This window comes from Thermobia domestica, chromosome 14, assembly GCF_964235325.1.
Source record: "Thermobia domestica chromosome 14, izTheDome1.hap1.1, whole genome shotgun sequence".
In the NCBI taxonomy this organism is placed as follows: domain Eukaryota; kingdom Metazoa; phylum Arthropoda; class Insecta; order Zygentoma; family Lepismatidae; genus Thermobia; species Thermobia domestica.
Genome location: NC_137467.1, coordinates 2,420,169 through 2,447,087, shown reverse-complemented (window position 1 = coordinate 2,447,087; position 26,919 = coordinate 2,420,169). Strand labels below are relative to the sequence as shown.

Genomic DNA, 26,919 nt, shown 5'->3' with positions numbered 1-26,919 from the left:
GAAATAAGAATACAAAGTAGAAATAATCCAGTTGGCCAAGGATAGAAGTCAGTGGCTTTTGTGAACGCTGTATTAAGCCTTCGGGTTCTATATGCCATATAGGTAGTTAGTTAGTTTCTTTCTTTCTATTGCAAAAGAATATATATATATATATATATATATATATATATATATATATATATATATATATATATATATATATATATATATATATATATACTGTATATATATATATTACGTAAATAAAATGCTAAAATATTACCCCTTATTAAATGGCTTCAAAAGTGTTTGTTAGTTTATTTCCTTCACTTTACACTTTTTTTCACATCTCTGTGATCGTTAATGTTCTTTATAAGTATGTTTAATTTTTGCATTGATTCTAAAACATTACTCGGAACAAATTCATCTGAAAATTAAATGGAAAATGCAACGTTTAAGTACATCGTAAATATTTGTAGCAAAACATGTACTTATCATTCTGAAAAATCTGCCGTAAGTATGAGAAATTACGTGTCTAGTTTTAAGGATTCACTATGTTACTGTGAGCATTTCCGCTCGCCTTTATTGCAAATATGGTTTGTTAGCGTATCCTGACATGCGATGTGGCATGCTAAACATTATTATTTATTCTATGGATTTCCTTTAAATATCATACATAATCCATACTTTTAGTATTGTTATGATTTATGATTCAAATATGGATACGGTTAACAGGAACATTTCACTGAGTTTCATCATACCTGTATATGTATACTGAAGGGCGCACAGTGGGTCTCATTTGTGACTTGACTTCCAAAATGGGATTTAAAGCTTTGTCTTTCATAGCCACGCTTGTATTGTGCTTGGCCCTTCCACAACTATCTGCTGGCGATCCTTATGCTAAATCACATGTAAGTATCACACATCTACTTTCATTAAGAAATCTTTAAACTATGACTTGTTCAATTTACTTTTGTGTTAATTAATGAATTAAGATTCATTAACTTCATCAACGATGGATGGTAACGTGTAACTGAGTTAAGAGTTCGGCTCAAATTTTAAATTGTTTCATTTGGGTTTGTAAACAATATATACCAGTTGAAAAGAAAACCAGTAGAGAATGCTCCAAGAATATTGCCAGAACGAACTTAAAAAGAATGTAGAAGTGGAACGGGAAGGATATTTGTGGTTTTTCTTGCATGTAAAAGTAAACCTTTGTATACAGGTCTCCTTCTCTTTCTCGCAAAAATTTGCAAAATATAAACTGTCTATGACTTACGGTTCCCGAGATATAACTCCTTAAATCTCCCGAAATTTGCAATTTTTCGACAAATATCTCAGTAACGCTGGCTACTTGCACAGGTGCCACCTTTCACGATTTGGTACCAAAATGTTCATCATCTTCTAAGATATTGATCGACACCAATGTGATCTCTCTATGACTTATGATTTCCGAGAAATGGCTTCTTAAATCTCCCGAAATCGGAACTATTTTTTGGCCAATATCTCGGGAACGGTAAGTCATAGAGACATGATGGTGGTGTTAATCAATACCTAAAGAATGGTTAACATTTTGGAACCAATATTAACTGGTGGCCCCTGTCCAAACCAGTGGCCAGTTGGGCAGTGGCCACTGGTTACTATTTGGTACCAAAATGTTCATCCTCCTCTTAGGTATTGATCAAGTGATTATCAACTCTCTGTAACTTACGGTTTCCGAAATAGGGCTCCTTGAATCTCCGGAAATTGACAATCTCTGGTTAATATCCTTGGAACGGTAAGAGTGATGGGAAAAATTACATCACTTCTTTGACATAGTTTCTGATGCTCTACCGAATAGAAGGCTCAAAATTGAAAAAAAATCATAGATATCAGACAGACAGCCAGAAACACACACAAACACACAAACAAACAAACATAGATAATTCTCTAACTAACGTCGTTGATAATTTTTCGTTTTTTTAGACCAACAATTATGGCATGTAAGCTAAAGATTTCATGCCATAATTGTTAGACTAAAACAAAACGATGACTTTAACGACATGATGATTATGATTATTAGATGATTATAATAAGGATAAGAACTTGGAAGAAACACGATAACCCCGAGGACACGCATCGAAACGAAGTTGTTCATTACAAACTCACATGATCTGGAATAGAACCAGTCATACGTATCATATATCTCAAGGCAAGAAGCGCTCCAGCACTCAGCTTATATACACTCATGTTCAAAATTATTGTCGCATGTCTATAAATATGTTGTTCTAGAAATATAATTTGATAACGAATTCGCCCGGTATTTCTTATAATGTTAATTTGCGTATAATCGACAAAGACATGTATGTGGCAAAGTTCATATCAAGAGAGCAGTAAATAAAATAAATAAAACTTTCTTGTCCATTTAGCAACATTTTGTTTCCCTCATTCTAATTTTCGAATTTATAATTCTTTTCCTATGAAAATTACCGCAAATATACATTTCCCGAATATATATCAGGAGTATAGTATCAGTATTAAGTATCAGTATTAAAAGTACCCTGCAAAATCATTATCAAATTGTTTTCTTACAAGAAGACAATTATAGATATGCGACTATCATTTCGGACATGAGTGTACATCTCCTAAAAAGTACTTACAACCTGCGTACGACACGCCTGACAAACTGAAATGTGTTTGGAAGCAATCTTAGCAGGAAGTATTTCAGTTTAACGTCCCACGACTATGTTCTTGAAGCTAAGGGACACAATAATTAGGACACGTGAGTGATGATAGAAGATTTGGTGGAATGATAATGCGGATCAAAAGGAGAATACTCATTGAATATTCACGAACATTGTTTTGTTCACCACAAAGTTACTTGGGCGGTTATCGAACCAGTCACCTCAAGCATCAAAGGTAAGCGCTTTACCACTCAGAAACAGTCTTACCGCAATCTTGGTAGAAACTGTAGCAATAAGCATAGAACATTTTACAATGTCATTTCAATTTCAGTTAAAGCATTTATTTCCCATCTAAGTTTAAAATTACGCCAATACTAGACATAGACTGCTGATACAGAGGTGTCTTGAAAGTTCTAGAAAACTCAATTAAAGAAATAATGACCATTCACGATTCACACGTAGCACTTTGAATCAGACAATAAGTAGAATAGTCATATACAGAGTGTTACAAGAATGTATTACAATATTTTTGGAACAGATTCCTGACACCAAAATAAAAAAAAAATGTTCATCTGGACCTGCGGTCCAAAATGAATAGTTTCGGAGTTAAGGGTGATACAAGTGAAATTTAAAATGAAATAGCTCCAATACTATAGGACCTATCGTAGTCTTGTCAGGATATCACTCAAGAACTGGTATGTGAACTGCCCAAATATCCATTTTAAAAAAAGTGCCCCAGTACTTGCACGCCAAATTTTAGAGAGGTGGATAGAGCGTGACCAAGTACGCCCAAAGAGGCTCTCTAAAAGCGAAAGCGATTCGAAGAATAGTTGTCACCAGGATCATCATGGTTGAAGTAAGTTCAGAAATGTGGAAGTGGAGAAGATCCTGAACTGAGAGAGTACAGAACACAACCGTTGACATTTAACACACACACACACTTATTGAGACAAAAAGTTATAAATTGAATAAAGCGAAATGTTCTATAGATAATTTGTATACCATTTAGATACTTTTGCACTCCCTTGAAAGATGATTATTGCATTTATAATGTTTTCTTCTTTTAATACTGTTTTGTGAAACAGTCAGAGGATAAAGGTGCTATGTAACAAATTGTACATTTCCGGAAAATTGGTATTCACAACTAAGTCTGTTAACATAAACCCTCCATCGTTTCCAAATCTCTTCAGTGGGATGAGAACTCAATTAATGTTGTGCTATGTAGCATGACTAACATATAACACGTGCATCAACGGCCAGAATTCAACGTTTCGAAAAATATAACGTAACACCTTTTATCCTCATATATTAGGCATATTTCTTCAATTTCTTTTCGAACTTTGCTCCATTGCAGAGGTAAAACATAGTTTGCTAAAAATTTGACAATTTACTACGCAAATCATGCCGTATTTACTTTTTTTTACTTTCAATCCGAATTCAATTCTCGCACTACCGATTTTTCAATCCATCCTAATATGTAATTATCTTTTGCACTGAATACCTTAACGTAGGAAATAAATGAACTCATAGTCAGGAATATAAATGAAGAAATAGATTAGAACGGTCAATAAATAATTAGTTGTGAAAAGAATTTGAGAATAGGTCATCTAATATTTGACTTAGTGATAGAGTGTTCTCCTATGCTCCGAGGGATACCTGGTGCTATCCTAGATCAAACGGTAGGCAAAGTTGTGTACGTAAGGTTTCTCCAGTTTGCCCCGTTTCGTCTATTAATCTTATTTTACTTATTTTTATATACTTTCACTTCTATTAACCATAAGTGGATCATTAGTTCATGTGTCTTCAAAAAATAGTGGTGGTCAGAACGTTACAGTCAACGGTGAGCGGTACAGGGAGATGATTACTAACTTTTTCTTACCTCAATTGAAATACATAATGTTGCAGACATGTGGTTTCAACAGGACGGCCCCAAATGCTATACAGCTCGCAACAATTAATTTACTGAAAGAAATATTTGACGAACGAATAATTTCACGAAATGGACCTGTTAATTGGCCACCTCGTTTGCGAGATTTCATGTTATTAGATTATTTTCTCTGAGGATATGTAAAGTCGTATGTCTACGCCGGGAAACCAAAAACAATTAAGCACTTGAAAGTCAACACTTGATGCGTCATTGCTGAAAAACAATGTGATTTACTGGCAAGAGTGTGTGATAATTACGCCATGTATGCGCCAGCTGCGGTGACCACATGCTCGTAATCATATTCAAACAATAATGCCATAAAAATGACTGTCATATAAAGCCATTTACTAAAGACATTTTTCTGTGTTTTATATCAAGATAAAGTTTTCCGCATGTACGACACACCCGTTATATTATAAATACTTCTTATTTCATATTATTATTCATATTTAGAATTATACTACATTATATTATTCACGTGAAAACACATGATTAAATACAATTAGTACACTGTAATGCATTTTGGAACCAAAGCACCTATTTCTTTTTGAACATCCCGATCATCTAATACAAAATCATTCCCAAAATTTGCTATTAGGGATCTTTTGAAATCATTGTAAGTGTGTGTACTTAAATCAAACCGAACACGGCTATAACAATATGTGTGGTAATATTTTAAGTATACTAGCTTTATTTACACTCATCAAGTCACTCTCTGCTTCTAGTTTATCCAGAAAGGTGCTAGCTGGAATATCATCCGACCTTCCTCTAAAGCTGATCATGGATCTTATCTTACTAAACTTAAAATGTGTTGTACCATTTCTTAATCTGCTAGGAATAGAATAGAATAGAATAGAATAGAATAGAATAGAATACTTTAATAGTCATTAGACAACATAGCTGCAATAGACTTCGTCCAGAATAGTATTTAAATTGTAAAAATTATTGAAATGTAACAAAAAAAGAAACTATGTCTATTACTAATTGACAGTTAGTAACTAATTGAAACTATTACTAACAGTTATAACACAATCTGCATTCTTCATATTTACATACTTCATATTTACATATAGACTTCATAATTACTTCATAGAAGTATTACTACATATATACTTCATAGAATAAATGTACTTCATATTTACATTGTTGGCACTACCACATATTAATAAACAAAAAGCCCATTATTACTACTATTAGGGTTAAGTCTTCTATTGAATTACATCTTTCAAATTTGGGTGAAGATCCGTAGTAGCAATAGCAATGGTAACAGTAGCGATAGTAGTAGTAGATTAGGTAATGGCAGGTTTAGTTGATTACTGCTACCATGTTTGAATCCTTTAAGGAGGTATGTCGTCTACGGAACTTTACCCTCAAATTTTTACCAGCTATTTACATGTTATTGATTACAAATGCATTCCTCAAATTTCGTAATACTATATATACAATACTCTATTAATATATTACTAATGTGTTTAACAAACTGCTTGTTTTCCAAATTACGTACATGTAAAGGTAACAAGTTGAACAGTTTTATTGCATTATATTTAAAATTTTACTGCGTCTTGCATAATCTGACAGACGGCGTTTCTAAATTATCTTTGTACCTTGTATTATAATCGTGCACGTTAGATCGCAAATTATAACTAGTTTAGTTTTCCTTAATATAAATTAAACTATAATACATATTTATTGAGGGAACTGTCATGATTCGGTATTCTTTGAAAATATTCCTACAGGACTCAGTATCAGGTACACCTTTAATACAACGTAATGCCTTCTTTTGCCATTTGAATACGTCCTTTGCACCTGCAGAGTTTCCCCATAGTAAATTACCATACAATAAATGAGAGTGAAAAAGAGCATAATATACTGATATCATCATTTCCTTACTTGCAGACCTTTTTAATTTCCGTAATACATAAAGAACACGAGCGAGTTTTTTGCATAGTTCCTGAGTGTGAACTGCCCAGTTTAATTTTGTATCTAAATATATGCCTAACAACTTCACATAATTCTGGTTATTCAAGATACACGGTGGTTTATTTAGGTAAAAGAAATGAGTTTCTGTTTTTGTCGTGTTTAATACCAAGCTATTTGTTTGGAACCATAGAGAAGAAGCCTTTAACATTTCTTTATTTTTAATGTTTACATTGAGTATGCTATGGTCATTTGTAATAAAAGTAGTGTCATCAGCATAGATTGTTGTTTTATACGGTAGACAACTTGGTAGGTCGTTCATGTACACTAAGAATAAAAATGGGCCTAGTACCGAGCCCTGAGGAACACCAGTCAAAACTTCTAACTCATCAGATGTCCTATTGTTAAACTTTACTATTTGCCGTATGTTAGTGAGGAAACTCTTAAGAAGAGATAGTTCAATGTCATTTATTCCACAGAATCGTAATTTTGTAAGTAAGATATCGTGTACAACCGTGTCAAAAGCTTTACTTAAATCAATAAGAGTAGTACACGTATATGAGCCGGATTCAAAATATTTAGTATTTCGTCCACAACTGTCTCGACAGCATCAATAGTAGATAACCCTGATCTGAAACCAAAATGGGCTACATTAATAAGTGAATTTTGTTCAAAATAAGGAGATAATTGCCTTTTAACGCAATACTCTATATTTTTAGAAAACACTGGAACAAGGGATATAGGGCGGTAGTTACCAGGGTTACTTCTATCACCCTTTTTATATATAGGTACTGTTATTGTTACTTTGAGGCTATCAGGAAAACAGTCGTCGTTTAGTGTACAATTAATAAGGTACGTGATAGGAAATTCAATTATATCAATTATTTGCTTTATAATAAAGGTAGATAGACCATAAAAATCTTCACTGTACGTATTTTTCATTTTTGACACAATATTTAAAACTTCATCTGCACTAACCTGTGCCCATTTAAAATTTATTTTGTTAAGTTGTGGTAAACTCTGCCTATTAAGGTACACATTAAGATCATTGTTAAGGTTGTCAGCATTGTTCTTAGAAATATTAGTTACATGTTGATTATTTGCAAAGAAGCTATTAAACTCGTTAGGTGAAATGCTAGGCAACTTTGTTCCATGTTCTGTCTTAATTTCTTTTTTTATTATTGACCAGGCAGCTTTGCATTTATTACTTGCTTTGGCTATGTGTTCTTCATGAAGCTTTTGCTTGGCTATTTTTATTTCTTTTCTGTATTTTTTTCTTAATCACATTGTACTTTAATTTAACAATATTGTCACCATTTTTAGCTTTAGCGTGTAAATTGACCATTATAGCTCGAAGGTTAGCTAATTTTGGAGTAAACCATGTTAAATGTGTTATAGGTTTCTTATTATTTATGTGAACAGTTTTAGATTTTATTGGACAGCACTCATTATAAATATTGACGATAGTGTTTATAAATGTATTCCATGCTGTAGACAAATTATTACATGTGCTTAACAAATCATAAAAATTTACTTGATATAGGCTATCCCTTAAGCTGCTGATATGTGACAAGCTTAGCAATCTATACCTCTTAAATGTCGTAGTGGGAGGAACGGTATGATTTAAAATAGGTAGGACAAGCCATAGACCACTATGGTCTGACAAACAGGGTTCTATAGTTCCACAAGATATCATACTTCTGTTTACATTAGTGATCACATTATCAATGCAAGAATTCATTCTGGTTGCTTGATCATTAACATAATAATAGTCATACGATCTGAGAGTTTCACAAAATGATTTTTTTTACAGTGTTATCAATTAGAACATTTATATTTATATCCCCCATGTGCACTACATCAAATCGTTTGTACTTATCAATATATAAAGCAACATTTTCCCACTGTAACATAAATATATTAGGATCCGAATTCGGAACACGATGAAAAGAAATAATCACCAATTTTAGACTGTTATATACGATACCAGTTACTTCGAACACTCCTTCAATACATAGCTGATGTATATCCAACGGTTGATACTCAGTGTTAATATCTAACCGTACATAAACACCAACGCCTCCCTGATTCATTACCTTTCTGGTAAAAACACTAGCTAACTTATAATTTGAGGGGATATACATATCTATTCCGTCATCAACTAACCAGTGTTCGTTGACAAAAAGAACATGACAGGGGAATTCTTTTAGAAAAATTTCTAACTCGGGTAATTTATTTCTAATCGATTGTAGATTAATCTGAAAAAATAGTAAATTTTTTGTATTTTCAGGTTGAGGAGTTTGCATATTATCATTATTATTAATAGAACATACTACATTATAAAGACTACATTCAAGCGGCTTCGTTAGACTCGATTGTTTAACCTGGCTTCATATTGTTACCGGTACTCAGTATTTTATGGAGTCAGGTTCGCAAGAGAGTTTCCCTGTTCATGCCAGCTCATTGGTGTTATTCCTTTACACATACTTGCATATATTTTGTTACTTATATTCTGTATTTCGCGACTGACGGTGCATCCCGTTGTGGATGAGCATCAGTATTCCGTAGCGGAACATGAACAACAGTATTCCGTAGCGGTATTGTCTCAACACCCCCACTTTGAGAAATGGAATCTATTTCTTCTAGTTCTGAGTAGTATTTTCGTGTATACTGAGACTCATAGGTTTTCATAGGGCAACAGACGAGAAGGTTTCAGCAGGATGATGTTCTGCAGAAATTAACTCCTGTAGAATGTGCTGCATGGCTATCCTTCAAACGTGTGGTGGAAGTTTTCCTTTAGAACGGGAAAAATTTTTAACTAGAAGAAACTTATATATAACCTGGTACAAAACTATGACCTGTTAGGATGCTGAAATTACACTTCATTCATTCGCACCTCGACAATTTCCTCACAACTTAGGAGCAGTAAGCAATGAACAAGAGAAACTTTTCCACCAATAGATTTTACAAATGTAGCAACGGTACCAAGGGAAACGAGAACCTGCTATGATGGGGGTCTACTGTTGGTTTCTTCTGAGAGAGACAATACAAGAGTACAAAAGACGATCTACGTTTACTGAAAGAAAAGGTTCCAAGTATATGTCACAGTAAAAACTTGTACACATACTACCAAGATATCGGTGTTCGGTATGTTCTTCAATGGGCTCCATGCATACATATTCTCCAGATGGCAACAGGGTGGTAGATTTGACTGGACTACTGCTGCATTTTGGTGTATTTATTGGTGTTTCATAAACTTTCTTATTTTCATAACATTTTGAACAAAATGTGTTTACAGACAACAACGGCAGTAATTCTTTCCAGCAGTGGTGTGCGTTTCTGTAGCTTCCTTCTCTTTGTGTGTATGTGTGTTTTTGCATACTCCTGTATTGTTTGCTACTTCCATTATTCTCTCAACTTGCAACACGATTACACCTTCACTCTGTATAAAGCTGGATATTCTATCGGAATGTACACCATGTTATAATGTATGTCATTTTATTTTTCAACACTCTGTAGGAAACAAATGTGACGTGATGAAAGATGGTACATTTTGGATTACATTGGCGGACTCAAAAGGTCGAAATTAGATAAGATCACTCATCATTGTAACTTGTACCGAACAAAAGTTATTATTATTATTATTATTATTATTATTATTATTATTATTATTATTATTATTATTATTATTATTATTATTATTATTATTATTATTATTATTATTTGATAGTTTAATTTGAGCTTCTCCTGGGCAGTTTTTGTACATATGAATATTGCAGTTTCCCATTCATGGAGAGTCGTGCATGAATGCCAAAGATATCACCAAGTGGTGTAATGAGTTTGTAGCTGGTCCCACAGAAGTTTATGATAAATATGTTCGCTGCTATTCAGTCGAAAATGACAACTTTCTGGAGTCAATTGGCATGGGAGACGAAACGTCTGCGTGCTAACCAGAAAACCGAGAAAGCTAACAAGAAAAAACATGATTATCAGCATTCCGCTACTCCCAATAAATGGTGTTCAACCCATCCTCAAGCACATTGCGGTGCGGTGGTCCTACATGGACTTAAGAAAACAGCCAAAGACACTATACAAATACTTGGATCGAAATGATGATTATGTAGAAACTCAGATAAATATACAAACATCAAAATGATATGCACATTATTCAAAGTGTTGTCATTATTTATTTTACTATATAATATCTTACGTTTGAGATTACACCACTAAATATAAATCTAGAGTTTTCAATACAATCTTCATTATTCGCTATTACAAGATAAGAACGCTACAGTGTCAGAAACATCAGAAAGCATCTGAGAAGGTTAGAAGCCTCTGAAAAGTAATAACACAAATGACATTAAAGTATCATTGTGCATCAGAAATAACTAGTGATTGTTTTAACCATGATACTATGCATTTCGAAAAAAGGGTAGGAGCAAAGTTACAAGGAAATTTGAATTTCATGCAAAGATTTTATTTCGAAAGGAAATGCTTATAGTTTATGGTGTCCAATCCCATAGACGTTTTATAGTAAACATAAATACAAAGTTCAATTTATAGTAACTTGGTATCGTAAACCCTTCCTGGAAATATAATTAACATTGATAAAGTTTCCATTCGCAAAGGAACTCTTTTCAAAGAAAGTCAAATTTTCAAATAATTGTGATTTTGTTTCCATTTGTTATAAACACACTATATCATAGTCATTGTATTATACACTAGGGTACGACGTGCGACTAGGGTCGATTTGAGTAGACTTGTCCTTCTCTCTTGTGTTGTGAATGTTATTGGAGCTTCTAAAAGCTGTATGATTACGAATATTTATGATACTCTTGCATCCATAGTTTCGAACGCTAAATTTTAAGTGTGGTGCTGTAACTTTCCGTTTAACATGAAATTTGAATGTTGATATCTATATGTCCAAACTTAACGGGTAATTTAAAAGTTACAAGGACGTTCCAAGATAAATGATTCATATGAAAGATGTTAACGAATTCTACTAAAACAAAACTATAACCGGCAATTCATTAGATCAAAACAAAAAAAATATATATATATATTTCATATAGGCCTGCAGCAAACACTGTACAATCTAAGAGCTAGGTGTGTCCAAATGCGTGGAAAAACTAAATTGCAACACATATTATTTCGAATACGAGAAACTGTTTAGCGGTGGCTTATAGCAGAGTAAATGCAGCTACTAAAACGCTTTCCAAAAATGCATTTCAGTAATATCCAATGGGTGTACAAAGGATTAACTAGAAGAAAAACCACACCATGATCGCAATAGAATTTTAGATCTTCTACATCGCAGCACGCATTATTCTGAACATAAGGAACTGTGAAACTGTCGGTAACTAAAACTTCCGACATTCCAGCGACGTATTGTGTATTCACTACTGTCAAGGTTTACCTTTATGTACTTTGAACCTTGGGCGCTTCTGGCGGGGAACGAGAGGGACGCGTTCCTCCAATATTTTGAAGTACAAATTATTCAATATTTTATTCTAATTTAATTTATTTACCAACAACAGAATATCATATAAATAATAATAATTATATTTATTTGGAATACAATATTCATGCTGTGAAACGATTATAACAGATGAAGGTAAGCACAAAGAAAACAAATGGAATCAAAGGTAAACAGGTTGGGCTAGGTAGCACCATTTAAATCACTTTCTATGATGTCCCACCAATTTTATGTCAGTGCATTGAACCTACCTTTAATCAAAAAAAAAAAAAAAAAAAAAAAAAAAACTTCAACCTCAGTTCACTTTCTTCATTTATATTTTGTTTAACCACATCTTATATTTGATCATGTTGTGTTCAAAGAACAACTATATGAATACCACATTCATCTTTTTCAAAGCCTTCTTCATGATGTCTAAGTAAATAATTTTTATCTTGTAACAAGCATTTAGTGGACCCGAAAAAGGACTTAAAATCAAATAACTTGCAAATTAAATTTCGAATGTACATTATCGTCGTTGAAATGTATAAATAAATGAAAATGATTATAAAGTTTAAAATAAATATGATAGTAATATTGTTATGAAATTAAATATTATATATATGTATGTATAATTATATGAATTGCAATTTTCAAACATACAAGGTGCATTCGAAAACTCGAATGATTGATATGTAAAAAGCAAACGATCCAGAATTCTTTTTCTTTTTATTAAGTAGATGAATAAAAAGAAAAGTCCTTCGGGCGCCATAACATACACAGATACATTGTATATGTTTTTTTGGGGCGCAGAGTATTTTTATATATGTACTAGGCTGATTATGCCATTTGAAGAAGAAAAAGAAATATGTTAAATATAATTATATAAGATCGATAAAAAAGAAAGATGTTTATATGTTTGTATATGTTTTAATAATATGATTTTGGATATGGGGTTGTCAGGGGCAACCAGAATCATGGTGCAAATAAATGGATGAATTGCAGCAGAGGAGTTACCGTTTTCTTAAGGCTCAATAGTAATCATAAATAACCAGAATAATGATTTTATCGTCTTATTGCTATGAAATTTTGCTTAAATTAAAGCCATACAAGAACACCGAGGAAGTGAGATATACACAAATGAAGACGTGTGCGCAGTATTGTGCTCTTTGTGACACAAGAACAATTTTAATTCAAAAGTGAATCGTTGGCATATTTGTTTTAAAGAATGGCCAATTTTCAATATTGTCAACAAAGATTAATAACAATAAACACACCGCGCTACAAAGAAGTAATTATTAACGTCGGCAATGATTGGATACTCACACCAGCGTTCATGTCGAGACAGAAGCGTTTCATGTCAGACTTGCCTCGCTTCGCAGTGCTACACAGGCCCCACTTGAGAGCTCAGTTCTCTATTAGTCACTGTACTTTGAAGAGTGTTTGTGCAGTTGTGTGTGTTTGTGTTTTAAGAAAAATGTTCTTTTCTACGTTATTCCTACGTTATTAAATTGTTTGCAAAAACATATTACTCCATTTTATAGGAACTTGTTGAAGTCTACTTTATCTCATTACTTTAGCCTAGTTTAGTACTCTAAAGTTTACCAAAAGATAAGTTATTAGCCCAAGAGAGTTTAATGCTTTAGGTCAAAAGTGCATTGCCAGTTTTGTTAAGTAAGTGAGTTTGGAATTATATCATGCTGTTTAGTGTTTGGACTTTGAGACATTTATGAATGGCAAATAGTATTAAGAAGACGATTCCAACGAGAACATCTATAAATATTTGGCTTGTTGGTCAAATCTCCACATCAGTGAACGATACAAAGTTATCATCTAAAATATAAGTTCTAAGTGTTTTCTTCCATTACAAAACGGGATTAAAGTTAATATAAGGGACTTAGCTCACTGTTCTGCTAGGGACGCGATTCAGATTGGGAGAAAGGCTAATATTCCTACAACATTAAAGAATCATGTGGTTAATAAAATTGAAAATCTAATGCTCTCAATATGATGAAAAAGAAAAATACAAAAATTTTCTGATTGCTCAGAGACAAAAAGGACGAGCCGATAAAATGGGAAATGTTGATAGGACATTTGTAAAGAAACAAGCAAATTCAAGAGAGAGAAAACCACGTTTGAAAAAAATGACAGAGCGTTAATGAGAAAATAAAAGCTTATCTTTTGAACAAACATCAATTCCTCCTGTGAACAAAACAGTTCAAGTGAAAGTAGTTCAATACATGAGGAAGTGGTTTCATCTTGGAGTCCACCTCAAAGGAAAGAGGTAGAAGGAACATTTTAGACAGTAACGTAGTTGCAGCAAAGTTAAGTGACAAAAAAACATCTGTTGTTTCGACTACTAGACTAAAAAGTGTGGAATACGACCCTTCCGAGTATAATGTAAACAAAACTTCTATTCACCATCTTAGAATCAAAAAGAGTGAAAAGAGAGCCCAAGGCTTTAGGAATGAATTTTCAGCTAGTATGCGTTTAACCTTTCACTGGGTGGAGTACACTTAAAAGATATTTCAAGTAGTGAAACGGTTGATAAATTAGCAATTATTGTTCATATAGGTAGTGAAACGGCATTGAGCAGTTAATAGTTGTCCCAAAACTTCAATCAAGAACAAGGGGAGGAATAGCTTGTACTGTAAATGAAACACTGGAATCCTGGAGAGTTACAGACCGAGTGAAATGTATGTGTTTTGATACATCAGAAAAATACTGCATTACATTGTGGAGTATGTGTACTTCTAGAGCAAAAGATGGAAAAATGCTTTATTTAGCTTGCCGACATCATATCCTCTTCAGTAAATTTATTTATTTATTTATTTAGTTCGAAATTATGCTTCGGGGAAGTTGTTAGTAAGTCAATTGGAGCTTCTATAGGGCATGATATCTTGATATTTAAGCGATTTAAGGGTTTGTGGAACTCGATTGACCGCAGTAATTCCAAACCCGCCACATCTGGCGGTTTACTTCATAAAAATGTTATCAACAGTGCATGGAATATCATTGAGTTTGCTAAATAAAAAAAAGTTTCAACCACGAGAAGATTACAAAGAATTTTAGAAAATGAAATGAAATGAAATTTTTGAGTTTTACGTCCCACAGTTATGCCGGTTAGGCTAAAGGACACGGTGATGATGAGTAATGAATGAAATGGTGGAATGAAGAAAGTGGGAGGAAACGGGAGAACCCCGAGAAAACCCATGCACACGGTGTTTGTCCACCACAAAGTTCACTTGGTGGGAGCAGGGTTCGAACCCGAGACCCCTAGCACCAGAGGTGAACGCTCTACCACTGAGACACCGCGGCCCCAAAAGAATTTTAGAGTTCACAATCATATTCCTTGGAGAAGTTCCACAAAGATGTATACATTTTAGAGCTCCAGGGTAGTGCATCGAGCCCGATGGATGACAAAGGCAATTTACTCGCTAAAGACATGCTTATTTAGAGATCACTTCCAACCTTCCAAACAAGAAGAAACAGGAGTTCTTAAGATGAAGTAAAAACTGACAGTGCCTTTTATGAGCAGCTTTCTTTGTTAATTCTTATTATATACCAGCAATTTTACGTTTATTAAATATAACTTCTCTTCTAATTTTATTATCAATTCATTATTAGTTTTTTAATGGAAACTTTACTTGGTGGCAGCGACCCCTAAAAATTAGTTTAAAAATTTTTAAAAAATACAGTAACTCTTCTTTATATGATAGACCAAAATGGCAGGGTGCCCCGAAGAATATTGGTAAAACAATTTTTTTCCACTTATTTAAATACCACCATACTGATCAGCGTTTACCATTTATTTTGTCTATATTTTAATTGTTGCTTCCATTCTTGATATCCAATTTATGTCATTTGATTTACAAAAACATAATTTTGTCTTGGGCTGGCTGCAATGTTCATCCCTTAAAGTTCCGCAATACACGGGCAGATGTCCACCCTTCTCTAGTTGCTTCGTGCATAGTTTCGTTTCTCTGTCTCGTTTGGCTTCTCCGTTATCATGGTTGGACATTGTAAATTACACTATAATGTGGAAACGTCATTTCATGACTTTGTCGTGACTTCGGCACGGGTTAACGTTTTCGTAGGGAGGTGTTATTTCTTACCTTACCGTAATTACCTTATATAATGTGACTATGTGTATATGTCACATTATATATATAATGATATAATGATAGGTGTATATGTCTGTTTGTCGTCATACATAAATTAGGGGTTATTTCCCTGAGACATCACAGCAAAAATACAATTGCGGATATTCACGGATGAGCGGATATTCACAGATGACAAACATGTACAAATATTGATATTTACAGCCCAGGAAGAAACAATGTAGTCCAATTCGGCTTTATAATCGATCATTTTTTTTCTTTAATAGAACAATTTCTCGGAATGTCACCTAAATTAAAGTAAACGCTATAAGAATATAAATTATATTAATTTGATTTGTCTTGTCCAGGACATAGGTGTCCAAACTCACGAGCCCGACGCTCGTCAGATCGGCAATTACGCTCAACCGGGCTCGGGCTCAATGATTGAGCGCGAGCCCGAGTGAGCCAGAGCCCCAATGAAATAAGTGAGCGCGAGCCCGAGTGAGCGCGAACTCAATCGAGAGAAGTGAGTGCGAGCTCCAGTGAGCGCGAGCCCAGTTGGGAGAAGTGATCGCGAGTCCAGTTGAGACTGGCGAGCGCGAGCCCGAGTGAGTGCGAGCTCAGTTAAGAGAAGTAAGAGCGAGCGCGACTGAGAGCGATCCCAGTTGAGACAGGTGAGCGCGAGCCCTAGCGAGCCCAGTGTAAAATGGCCATCTCTGGTCCAAAATATGTAATGGAGAAAAGCAAAAGAATAGTAGATGAAGATTATTAGTTGTCATAATATATTATTCTGTACTTTATTATAGAATGTGTGATTAGTTGATCATCATTATTTTTTTATTGTTCTTTCAATTTAAGAACCTTTATGACCTTCTTACATCAATAAGTATTTTGTTCTCTTTTTAGTGTGGTCTGTACGAGATTGAGATTTATTACATTAAAAGTTGCATTGAAGGAGACGCATTGGTTTCACTCGGTGACTTAAAAATTGTGCTTGACAGATGTATTTTCAAGACAGAAGGCGCCATTGAAGTGCATGCTCCGATGTCAAAATTCTGGGTAAGCAAAAGCATGGCATAAACTATTTCCCTTTTTATCCATGTCATGTCTCAAATAGGTATCAATTAATTTAATTAATTTACTTCGTCTTTTCACTATGTGAAAATGTTGTTCTAATCTGTTTAACAATTTGTTCCTCATTCAATCATAGCATGTAGATTTAATAGAGAATGATAGAGGAACAACAGAAAGAAATGCTGTAGTCTTACTAAATGCTTGAAGGAAAATGGGTTTAGAAGTAAACTAAATACATGGAAGTTCATGGAGAGCATAATACTGCAAATTATGGATGTTTTAAAATGCCAACAATACTTTTGATAAAGTGTATACTTTCAAATATCTAGGATCAATATTAAAATAACAAACCCATATTCACGAAGAAATTAAATATCCACTAGAAGCAGGGAATTCGTGTTATTATTCAGTTCAAAATCTCTTGTCTCGAAATCTGTCGAGAAATTTGAAGCTTAAAACATATAAAACGATAAATATGAATGTTGTTCTGTATGGTTGCAAAACACCGTCGCTTAAATTTACTCTGAGGAAAGAACATAGGCTGAAAGTATTTGAGAACAAGATCCTGAGACGAATATTCGTACCGAAGAGGGACGGGAATGGTGAATGTTCGAAACTTGATAACGACGAACTACATAATTTATACGGTTTACCAAACAATGTTAAGGTCATGAAGTCTAGGAGGTTTAGGTGGGCAGGTCATGTAGCCAGAATGAAAGGAACTATGAACGCTTTCACAGTTTTACCTGGAAATACAATCGAAAATCGACCATTGGCAAGACCTAGGTGCAAATGGGAGGACAATATTAAGATGGATCTCCCAGAAATAGGAGAGTCAGTGGAGAGGTTTTATGAACGCGGCATTAAACCTCCGAGTTCCATAGGCCATGAGTCAGATTTAGTTAGTTCAATCATACTCTAAACTCTGGGAATAACTTTTACTTTCTTCCGCTCTCCTTCAGTCCCTTTGGAGTTCTATTATCAATATTTAGGTACTAAAATAGTGTCTAGACTATTTGGTTAGAAAAGAACCAATAGATTTTTTTTAATATTTTGTTTGTGTTTGTCTTCTCCAAGTCTAGAGGCACTGTACAACACGTAACGTATGGTTTCACAAATTTCTGTGTCGAGATATAGGGGGTGATGACGTCATAACTATTTAAGGAATATTTTGTTAGGCCTATTTTTATTGTATTTTTGGTGGAATTACTTTTGCACTTAGGAGATTGAAATTTTGCACAAACATTTAGTCTACGGGGTAGTATTTACCAAATGATTTTCACTTCTCTGCGTTAACACAGCGGTTCCAGGGGATCAAAAAGATAAAGAAAAGAAATATTTTGACATTTTTTTTTTGCGATCTTTGCCGCCTCAGGTACATGATGCAGGCATGCGAATGCTGCCGTTTAGAAAGGCTGATTTTGGAGAGAGTAACGCACAAAACATGACCCTAGGCTAAATTGGGATGTTTCAGAAAATTTTTACATGTGATCATGGTCTTGTGTACTAATCTGGGGCGTTGTGGGTATCATTGGTAAATATTTTCTCCGCCCTTAGTGTTCACGATAGAAGCTTGAAATTTTGTACACACATTTAGTGCACCTATTGATATTTGTAAGTTGATTTTCAGGTCTCTGTGTTAACACGGGGGTCCATAGGGGCTTAAAATTTGAAAAAAAAAAATCAGAAAAAAATCCCGATTTCTCTCAACATTTCCCGCTTCAAGGACATGATACGTAAATGCGAAGGGGTGCTTGTCTGAAAGGATGCTTTTTTGTGAAAAAATCGAGGTATGAACCACCAACTTCGATAAATATGGATGATGCTGTAGCCGCTTGACTGAAAGTCTATAATTTATCTTGAAAGTGCCGAAATTTAAAAGGGATAATGTAAGAGACTGTACCAACAGCTGAATTATTTCACTTTCACTACCTCTCGCGTGTCTCCGATAAACGTATTTTATTTTAAATCATCTTTCTTTAATGGGGGAATTGGCTTTGCGATACGTTTACTTATTGCCATTTCTCTTTATTTAATAACACTGTTCAACAACGAAAATGTAAATTGAACAAAATCAGCTAATTCTTATTGATTTTGTGATGCTGATCACGAATTTGAAAGTTATTTTCGAATATTGGCTCTACTTTTTGTTTTACTGGCATGTCTAATAATAACGCTTTAAAAATAAATATATTCGCTTCGTTTGAGGTAAAATGTTACACTGATCCGGCAACTCTGGATAAACTATATGGACGCTTGGTTTCATTGTGTTCCTTATCTCAGTAGTGTTCTGCTATTGTTAGAAAAGATAGGTTTAGTGCAGTTTTCAGCGTTTCGGGTGTGACGTTTGTGTAGTGCAGGACATAAAAATACAACTACAAGTACGCAAAAATACTGGTATTTCGAATGTATATTTTCAAATGGTTGTCGGAACTATTTCAAGTGACATTTTGAGGATTTCCATTAACAAAAATGCCGCGAAATTGTGTAAACAGTGCGGATGGCTTCTGCTACGTGTGTGAGGAAGTGACATTTTCCTCACAAAAGCAGACTATAACACCACTAATAAGAAAAGCATATCAATATTACTTTGGTTGTAAAATTGGAGACCAAGATAAATCGTTGGCACCCCACATTGTGTGTAACACTTGTGCCAGCAATCGAAGAAATTGGATTAATGGGAAGGGGCGCTCAATGCCTTTTGCAGTGCCCATGATTTGGAGGGAGCCAAGCGACCACATCAGAGACTGTTATTTTTGTATAGTTCCTTCCGTCAAGAAGGGAATTTCCACAAAGAAGAAGCGGGCCTTGATCTATCCTAACATTCCTTCTGCAATGCGCCCTGTTCCACATGGAGAAGGACTACCTGTTTCTGACCACCTAAAGAATACGATATTTTTTCCGCTGATGATCAAGAAGTTGAAGCTCCTGAATCAAGTACTTTGAAGGACCCTACGTTTGTTGTAGAAGAACCTCCATGTGAACCACATAGACTTACTCAAGAGGAACTAAGTGTTCTAATCAGAGACTTGGACCTCTCGAAAAGCAAAGCTGAAATTTTAGCGTCACGCTTAAAGCAATGGAATTTATTGCAGGAAAAAGTAAATATTTCAGTGTATCGGAATAGGGAGAAGATGTTCACTTCATTTTTTACTATGGAAGACACACTTGTGGCATGTACAGATGTAAATGGTCTCATGAGGGCACTTAAAATTAATTACGAACCTACGGAGTGGAGGCTCTTTATAGATTCGTCGAAGGTGAGTTTAAAGGCAGTGCTTTTACATATTGGAAATGAACTTCCTTCAATTCCTGTAGGTTACGCAGTTCATATGAAGGAATCTTATGAAAACTTGAAACGTTTACTTCAAGCCATTAAATATTACGATTTTCAGTGGCTCATTTGTGGTGACCTTAAAGTAATAGCACTGTTGCTAGGTATGCAGTTGGGGTATACAAAGTATTGTTGCTTTATATGTGAATGGGACAGTAGAGATCGTGGATCTCATTACCGCAAAAGTGATTGGAGTACCAGAGAAACTCTTCAGCCGGGAGTGAAAAATGTGCAGCATGAACCACTGGTAGATCGTAACCGAATTTTGCTTCCCCCTCTACATATTAAATTAGGTCTTATGAAAAGTTTTGTTAAGAGCATGAACCAAGAGGATGAGGCCTATAAGTACCTAAGAGTACAATTCTCTCGATTAAGTGATGCCAAAGTTAAAGACTGTGTTTTCATAGGGCCACAGATTAGGCAACTATTCAAAGATCACAAGTTCGATGAAATTCTCCAATTTGAGGAGAAAGCTGCGTGGGAAAGCTTGAAGAGTGGTTGTTCACAGTTCTTGGCAAGACACCGAGCAACAAATTACAAACAACTGGTAGCAAAGTTGTTATTGTGCTATGAAAATCTTGGTTGCAATATGTCTCTGAAACTCCACTTTCTTCATTAGCACCTAGACTTCTTTCCCGAAGATTGTGGAGTAGTAAGTGACGAACATGGTGAGCGTTTCCATCAATATATTGCAGCCATGGAGAAGAGATATGAGGGAAAGTGGAGTTCTAACATATTGGCTGACTACTGTTGGACTATTGCAAGGGATGCTCCAGATGTAACCAACAAAAGGCAAGCCAAGCGAAGACGCTCAAAATAAAATAAACATAATCCTGTACATGGGATCACTTGAAACTTTTGTCTACATTGCAGTGTAGTTCTTGTACAAAAAGGTATTTGTACATATTTTTCATGTTTTGATGTTAATACTGATTTTTATTACGGAATTGTTAATTTTTAACTTGACCACGGTTACTTTATTTTCTGTATCGCTGTGAAACTGGTATTTGCGCAATTTTGAAAAAGGAAGTACAAGGGTATAGAAAGCCATAGGTTAGGGTACTTCTAAACTCCCCAGCTTATCACACCACAGTGAAATAGATAAAAAAAAGTGAAATGTAGGTTTTTACAAGGATTTTGCTTAAATGTTCTATAAATATTAATACATTTGTATATATACAGCTACTGTTGTACAAGGGCGTTTTTTTCACAACCTGAGCTAAGAAAATTCTTCTATTATCATTTCCTTTCATATTATGCTTAAATGAATGTAAAAATCGCAATTTCAAAGAATTTACATACTTTCGATCAAAATTTGTTAAACAGTGTAATAGGCTCATGTTTCCGATAAGTATAATTATCTCTTTTTTTTTCATTTTTTAAATGGGAGAAGCAATTTTCCTATAAGTTTAGGCATCTCCCTTATTCTTCTTCCATAATTGGAAGAAAATGTTTGTTATAAGTATATTTCTTTCTCTCTCTCTTTGCTTAATGGGAGAAACATATTTTCGAAAAGTTTAATTGTTTCTTTTTCTCTTCTTGTAATGGGTCTTGGCCAGTAATCAGTAAAAGTAGGAAAGCCATGTTGAAACGAAGATAATGTAAGCAGGCTTGAATACTGTAAACTTATAAGAAATGCAACAACAACAATAACAAAATAAATGGACTGAAGTAATAACTCAGAGTACTTACATTATTGATTCCTGTGGCTGTTGTCACCTTCAAAGTAGCCCCCCTCTGCTTCAACAGGCTTTTTCATTCGCTGCTGCCATTGTATGTAACAGCCCTGGAAGTCATGTTCTGTAAGGGTTTTTAGTACATTTTCCGTTATTTTTCTATTCTCAAAAACGGAGGTAAAATGTGTTTCTTTCACTTGAGACTTGATTTTCGAGAACAAAATAGAATCACATTGTGCCAAATCAGGCGAGTACGGCCGATGTTCTAACACTGAAATGTTTTTTAGAGCCAAAAATTGCTTGATGTTGATCCTTTGTTCTAATTGTCATTTTCCGCCAACGCGCTGACACACGTGTTCACTCTTTGTCGCTTATCTCGCGAATGGCTGGAACGGGAGAATCCAGTTCACTGTATTACTTAGGTGTACCGCTCACTGGCGACAAAACAGTTGGGCAACTATCTTGTCACTCTCTCCTACAGTGAGCAACTTCACGGCGACAAAACATTTTTTTTAAAACACCCTCACTCACTGACGACGGCAACACAAAATTTGCCGGGTATTTAATATCACAATTTGGCGGGATTAGACACAGCACTATGGACTTTAAAGAATGTGCTATTGTTTGGGCACTAATACTGAGTTTAAGAAGGAAAAACAGAAGAAAAAAGAAATACTGGGTACATCTTATATACAATGAGAGATTGCTGAAGGGAAACGTTTACATGGTATATAGTGAATAGAACTATTTTTCTTAAAATGTCCGTACATGGGGTCTGGGGAAAAATAATCTCAAAATTGGGTGGATTGAGATTGCTCAAATTAGTACAAGAGGTCTATTAGACATGTATCCTAGTGTTGGCACCTTTTACATGGTCATGAGAGATAGTTCTTTGTCAATTCACACTCGGAATAAGTGTGCACAGGTTTCCGGGTGTGTTGAAGTTCAAAGCAGGACATCAGTATTTTGCGAATCACTTTTTCGACAATGGGACATCCATCTGAAATGCGGAACCAGATAATTTGAAAAGATTAACAATGAGGGCAGGGAAAGGGACCTCGGAGGTACCTCGGCAACTTTTGTATCGCCATCGCCGCAGTGAACGGACTACCATAAGACTCAATGTATTTTTAGATGTTGCGCAACTATTCCGTCGCCGAGCTGTTGCCCTGTCGTCGCTCTGCATGGCGACACCTCGGCAACTTTTCTGTCGCCATCATCTCAGTGAGTGGACTCTCATAAGACTCAATTCATTTATCCATAGCAACAAGATACTTGCCCGACAAAATGTTGCCAGTGAGCGGCAGCCCTTAGGGGAGCTATGGTAGTTTCTCCTTGTAAAAACAATATGCAGTGTGTTAAATATTTTTAGTAATACAGCTATAATCCGTTTGTATGTGTGTGTGTGTGTATTTGTCGCCCCTCGTTTGTAGAGGTTTATAAAATTGTAGCTGCTTGTTGCTACTTCTACTCACTATTATTATGATATTCTATCACTATCATTATTTCTAACTTATACAACTTTATTGTCATCTCCTCATCACGCCTATCATGAATCTTCATTTATATTACCATAGTACCAAAACTATTTGGAATGATCTTATTGCTGAATTACTACTAATTAAATCGCTTGTATCTACATACTTTGGTATTATGAAGCATACTGAGTCTGTATGAGGATAAATAAGTAAAAATTTGATTGATATCGATTTATTCGAAGAATAAACTTTCTATCTACACACAGCAGAAATTTATGGCATATATGTGTGTATAGTAATACACACATACACACACACACTTTCACACACACACACACACACACACACACACACACACATCATAAGCTCAAAACCTCTACGAATAATTACTGTATTTAAGCTCCTTGGTCAATTAATAGGCCCCAAAACTTGAACATTGGATTTGTTTCTTCAAAATCGTCGTTAGTATTAGTTGAGGCGCTACATCGCAGAAATTAACGAAAAACTGCAAATTGTGATAAGAACATCCCCGTTGGTATAAATAATGTTTAAGGTTATACAATGAAATTAAGTCGGGGAGGCATCTTCTAAAATCAAAGAAATCCAAGATGGCGACCATATTTCAAAATGGCTACGCGGTTACATTTTTTCTGTTATACGTCGTAGGAATTGAGTGTTTGGTATCGATTTATAGGTTTTTGAGGTCAAGGATTGCAATTTTTATGTTAAAAACAAGTTAGGAATTACTATAGGTATTTTTTGGTCCATATACTTTCTAAATTGAAACATAGGCGAAATTATTATACACTATTTTTTATCTAAAAATATATGATATAATGTTTCGTTTAAACTGAATATTTTTGAAGTTGAACAATGCTTCTAGACCATAACCAAACACATCGACAAGCACCGCGGCCATTGATTCTTATATTCATTCATTGTTCCCACTCATTCTTACAGTTGCATAATAGTGTACAAGACAGTCCAATATGTCTGCATCCACTTGTTTCTACAGTTTTTGCACGTACATTTTATTAGTTCTCTACATGAGTCTGAATTTTCTGACAAATCCGACCATTTCACGTGCCATGATGCATCATCCAACCACCATCCCCAGTCGGCTGCAGAAGGTACACATATTGTGCGTTTATTTGCTTGTCCCCAAACGTGTCCAGCTTGGAAAGCAATACGTAAAATTTATTGTAATGCGTTCTTTGTCGGTGGCAGACTTTCAAGGGGACGATTTTTGGTCATGAACAACCCCTACCGTGCATTATTGCCACTTCTTCTGTTACTGGTTGAGCAGTATAGTAATACCACGTAACTAACTAACTAACTAACTAACTCTATGGTCTATGGAACCCGGAGGTTCAGTGCCGCGTTCACAAAAGCTCTCCACTGACTTCTATCTTTGGCTAATTGTATCCAGTTTCTACTTTGTATTCCTATTTCTGCGAGATCCATCTTAATATTATCCTCCCATCTGCGCCTAGGTCTTCCTAATGGTCGTTTTCCTATGGGTCTACCAGTCAAGACTTTGAAAGCGTTTCTACTTTCTTCCATTCTAGCTACATGACCTGCCCACCTAAGCCTCCTAGACTTGACGACTCTAACAATGTTGGGTAAACCGTATAAACTATGTAGTTCCTCGTTATGAAGCTTCCGCCATCCCCCATTCTCGTTCTTCTTGGGTCCGAATATTCTTCTCAGGATCCTGTTCTCAAATACTTTCAGTCTATGTTCTTCCCTCAGAGTAAGCGACCATGTTTCGCAGCCATACAGAACAACAGGCATGATTATCGTTTTATATATTTTAAGCTTCAAATTCCTCGACAGAATTCGCGACGACAAGAGATTTTGAACCGAGTAGTAACATGAATTCCCTGCTTTTAGTCGACATTTAATTTCTTCGTGAATATGATTTTCGTCTGTTAATATTGATCCTAAATATTTGAAAGTATCCACTTTATCAAAAGCGTTATTAAATATTTTAACGCCTCCACAATTTGCCGTATTATGGTCCCGACGCACTTCCACGTATTTAGTTTTCTCTGCATTTACTTCTAAACCCATGTCCCTGCAAGCGTTTAATAAGATCTCTGCATTTATTTCTACTGTTCTCCTATCCTCCCCTATTAAATTTACATCATCAGCATATGCCATAACCTGGTGAATGCCGTTCAACTCTAGGCCCTGGTTGCTATCTTTGATTTTCCTTATGGCGTATTCCAGCACAAAGTTAAATAATAATGGCGGCAACGCATCTCCTTGTTATGGCCATTTTCGACGTGGAAGCTCGTGGACAAAAATTTTCCTACCACGTATCTTTCAAGAATGTCAAAAATTGCCGTTGGAATGGAAGTTTGAGGTTGTGAGATGAAAGAACATGCAATAGTGACTTCTTTCAACAGCATCAATGTCTTCCAAGTTGATTTTTTTTGTTTTCTCTGTAAAATTTGGAATACAGTCACAACCCGTAAAAGCATGGAATCCTGGTAAAACTATATGAACTTTTCGCTTCCCACTGCTTCAGCTATAGCATGAACTGGAATAAATCTATAATTCTTTCCTGTTCCAAATGCAATACAAAGTTTATCCAGGCCTTTGTTAACAAGGCAAAGAAGTAAGCATTGCTAAGACTACGACATCGGTATCTACAGTGCGCATAACAATATTTTTGAAGCCGTTTTCTACATTGTCTTGGAGATGAACTATTATTCTTGTGTCCGCTTCTTCATGGCCAGGGCAATGGGCAACAATTAGAGAACTTCGTGCAGTAATATTGCCTTTAATTTCTTCTCCTGCAGTAGTTTGAACCTGAATATTTGTAATATTATTTACAGCTAATGCTCCAAGAAGAGTAAATAGCTCTTCTTTGTTGCTAGAATTACGCAAGAAATCTTGCCAATGTTTAGGTAAAATCACGTGTGAAAGCACTTGTCTCCTGGTTCCAGCTCCTCTCTTCTGTCTAGCTGCACCTTTAATACTTGGTGTAATATATCTATCCCTAATCAAATCTATTCTTTGACAAGCAAAATTTTCAATGTCGTTACCAATGTGAGGATGAAATGTGTTCATATAGTAGTCACCAAATGTTCTTGAGGAATATGGCTTTAAAATGTTAATAAGAACTGCACCATCATAAACTGTAGCATCACAGGTTCCAGGAAAGGCATTATCATTCTTGTCTACAGTATAGAATGTGTACTAAGTGAGATTTATTGCCTAATCTAAATTCACCATTATTTGAAAATGCAGGTGGTAAGAGTTGGTTCTCGTGCTTTAAAAAACTCTCCATATCCAACTGACGATTCTG

The 26,919-nt window shown here is 35.1% G+C and overlaps 1 protein-coding gene across 1 annotated transcript in view; it reads left to right on the top strand.

Annotated features, from left to right (window-relative positions):
- Window positions 1-759: 759 nt before the first annotated feature.
- LOC145670551 (uncharacterized) overlaps window positions 760-26,919 on the top strand; it is a 43,569-nt gene continuing 17,409 nt past the window's right edge. The window contains exons 1-2 of the mRNA XM_081739357.1: window positions 760-890; window positions 16,948-17,100. Coding sequence (XP_081595483.1) covers window positions 798-890; window positions 16,948-17,100 — 246 coding nt within the window. The 5' untranslated portion in view covers window positions 760-797. The remainder of the gene's footprint in view (window positions 891-16,947; window positions 17,101-26,919) is intronic.